At 37.3% G+C, this 3195-nt stretch overlaps 1 protein-coding gene across 1 annotated transcript in view; it reads left to right on the top strand.

Annotated features, from left to right (window-relative positions):
* Positions 1–862: 862 nt before the first annotated feature.
* ADAM2 (ADAM metallopeptidase domain 2) overlaps positions 863–3195 on the top strand; it is a 114336-nt gene continuing 112003 nt past the window's right edge. Inside the window, exons 1-2 of the mRNA XM_025394445.1 lie at positions 863–1014; positions 1928–2004. Coding sequence (XP_025250230.1) covers positions 960–1014; positions 1928–2004 — 132 coding nt within the window. The 5' untranslated portion in view covers positions 863–959. The remainder of the gene's footprint in view (positions 1015–1927; positions 2005–3195) is intronic.

The following is a 3195-nucleotide window of genomic DNA, read 5'->3' as shown; positions in this document are numbered from 1 at the left end:
GTAACAAATCTGCACGTTGTGCGCATGTACCCTAGAACTTAAATAATAAAAAGTAAAAAATTAAAAAAAAAAAAAAGAAATTTGTATCTTTTAAAGAATTTTCTGTTCATCTAAAAAAAAAAACAAAACAAAACAAAACAAAACAAAACAAAACAAAACCCAAACATGAAAGAGTACACGGTGATTGTTTCTACTTGCAAAAAGTTCGAAAACAGACAAAACTTATCTTTGGTTGTTTAGAAGTCGTGGTTGTGAGGTGGGAATCTGGGGATTTGGGTGGTTCTTTTTCATTTCTTCATCGTGGTACTAATTACACTGGTTTTTTTTTTTTTTTTTTTTTTCACTTTAATATTAATTGACCTGTGAACCTATGATTTATTATATACTTTTCTTTTTCATTTTTTGTTTTGTTTTGTTTTGACGGAGTTTCGCTCTCTCGCCCAGGCTGGAATGCAGTGGTAAGATCTCTGCTCACTGCAACCTCCGCCTCCCAGGTTCAAGCTATTCTCCTGCCTCAGCTTCCCAGTAGCTGGGATTACAGGTGCCTGCCACCACGCCCAGTTAATTTTTTTTTTTTTTTTTTTTGTATTTTTAGTAGGGACGGGGTTTCTCCATGTTGGGGAAACTGGTCTCGAGCTCCTGATACGTGTTTATATACATTCAATTAAAATTTTACTTAAGAAGTGTTTATGAATCTTCTTGTTCCTCAGCTGTTGGAAGTGATTTTGTTGTCGTTGTTGCCTTAATTAGGCATCACGTCCCCTGGAGTGCTTACCCTGCAAGAGGCAGGGCCCGGGAGTTCGCATGTTCCACAGCGCACCGCACCCAACCTCAGCCCACCTGGGCTCTCCCAGCCGCCTGCCTCTTCCAGCTGCGTGGCCGGGGCGTCATCTCGCGCTCCCAACAGCCCTGTAACCACCAACTGCCATTATTCCGGCTGGGACCCAGGACTTCAAGCCATGTGGCGCGTCCTGTTTCTGCTCAGCGGGCTCGGCGGGCTGTGGATGGACAGTAGTAAGTAGAAAAACGCCTTCTTTAGCCTTTTGGGACCCTCGGCGCTACTCCCCCTTTGCCTGCAAGTTACACTGGACATCCCTGGGAGGATGCTTTCCTGTGAGGTTTCCAACTCGGCAACTCCGAGCTCATCCCCGACATTGCCGCCTTCCCCAACCAAAATCCATAGAGAATAAGGGCTTTCCCACACGTCCTGGAAACCTAGGAAAGATGGGAGGTCCCAGGCCTTAAGAGGATGCTTCAAAATTGTAGTTTCAGATCCTGCTTTGCATTTTTCACGACAGTGAAGGTTGAGACCCAACTTCTGTACTCTCTAGTTGAAGAGTCCAGAGTGAGGAGGGGCTTGAACCTATTGACCCAAGGTTACCAGATCCTACCTACAGGTCAATACTCCTAAAGCAATATACCTACTTCTTTTTTAAAAAAATATGCCCGGGCGCGGTGGCTCACGCCTGTAATCCCAGCACTTTGGGAGACCGAGAAAGGCGGATCACGAGGTCAGGAGATCGAGACCCATCCTGGCTAACACAGTGAAAGCCCCTCTCTACTAAAAATATAAAAAATTAGCCAGCGGTGGTGGTGCGTGCCTGTAGTCCCAGCTGCTCGGGAGGTTGAGGCAGGGGAATCGCTTGAATTCGGGAGGCTGAGGTTGCAGTGAACGGAGATTGTGCCACTGCACTCCAGCCTGGGCGACAGAGACTTCGTCTCAAAAAAAATAAAAAATAAAATAAAAAATAAAAAAATTTAAAAAGCCAGAAAAAAAACCTCCTTGTAATTTTAGAAAGAAATGGGAAGATAATAAAATTGAGAAGCAGCGTATAGAATAGAGATTAGAGATATAGATGAAAGACTCATAAAAGAAGCTCTGAAATAATGGGTATTGTTCTAATAAAACATTTTGCACATTTTGCAGATTTTGATAGTTTACCTGTGCAAATTACAGTTCCGGAGAAAATACGGTCAATAATAAAGGAAGAAATTGAATCGCAGGTAATGAATCACTAACATTATTTACAAATTAAAAATCATGTAAATATTTTATTTCTAAGAAGTTAATCTGCCATTTTCCATTCATGCACACCTGTTGAATTTTATATTTATACCCAATTTTTATTTATACCCAATTTTCCCTGAATGGAAAAGTCCTTTTGTAAATGAACCAGGATCAACAATGTTTCACAGAAATAATGGTGCAGTGATGCTGGATATCAAAGCCCCAAGTCCATTTTCTGAATCTGTCTTCCTCTTGGATGTCTTTGAATAATCATTGGCTTGATTGTTCTAGAGATTCTGTTCTCACTCACCGTTCAGGCTGTATTTGGAGGAATTTTTTTGTCATTGTTGCGAAGTAAGCCTCGGCTTGCTTATATGGGATGATGATCACTTGAATTAGTGATGTTATAGTAATGATTTTTTAGCCCTGATTGAAATATGTTAATGATTAGGACTCTTTATGTTATTTTAGATTATTTTAGTTCAGAATTATTATTCTCTTTTTAAAATTAGAATTTAAAAGCTTCTTGTCATTTTCACTAAGTTCTAGAATCCATTTCTGAAGTGGAGTGTGGTTTCTTGAGACATTAATTTTTTTCTTTTTTGGTTTAGCAGATGCTTGGTAATTTAAATGCAAATATTTCCTTAGCATGTATCCATTTGTCATCCTAATACAGACATTATAGCTTAAGATGGTATATAAAACATTTTTAAATGAATGCATATCTATTAATAAAACAAATCATTTAAATAGAAAATAAGCAGTGAGGCTTTTATGAAAGATTTTTAATGTAAAAGAATTATGGGGATGTTAATCATATTAGAAAATAAGCAGAGAATCTATTTGGAGACAAGTATTTCAAACAAGAATTACTTGATTGTTATAAGATAGTGATTTGCAATACGTAAAAAAAAAATGCCCATTTTCAACTGTCAAATTCATGAGAAAAAAAATTGTCTATTTTGTTAATATCTGTATACTTCTTGCCTAGAACAGTGCCAGATATAAAGAAACGAATTAATAGTATTTTTTAAAGCAATGAGGCTATTATGCTAATTCAACAAATACTATAAAAGTAATATGAAAATATATATTTTAAATTATTACAGTTAATAAAGACTAAAAGCCATAAGAACATTCAACCTAAAATTACTAGATTTTTTTTTTTTTTTTTTTTTTTTTTTTTT

This window comes from Theropithecus gelada, chromosome 8 (assembly GCF_003255815.1).
Source record: "Theropithecus gelada isolate Dixy chromosome 8, Tgel_1.0, whole genome shotgun sequence".
Taxonomy (NCBI): Eukaryota; Metazoa; Chordata; class Mammalia; order Primates; family Cercopithecidae; genus Theropithecus; species Theropithecus gelada.
Note: the sequence above shows the minus strand (reverse complement) of the source record. Positions and strands in the feature narration are given on the sequence as shown.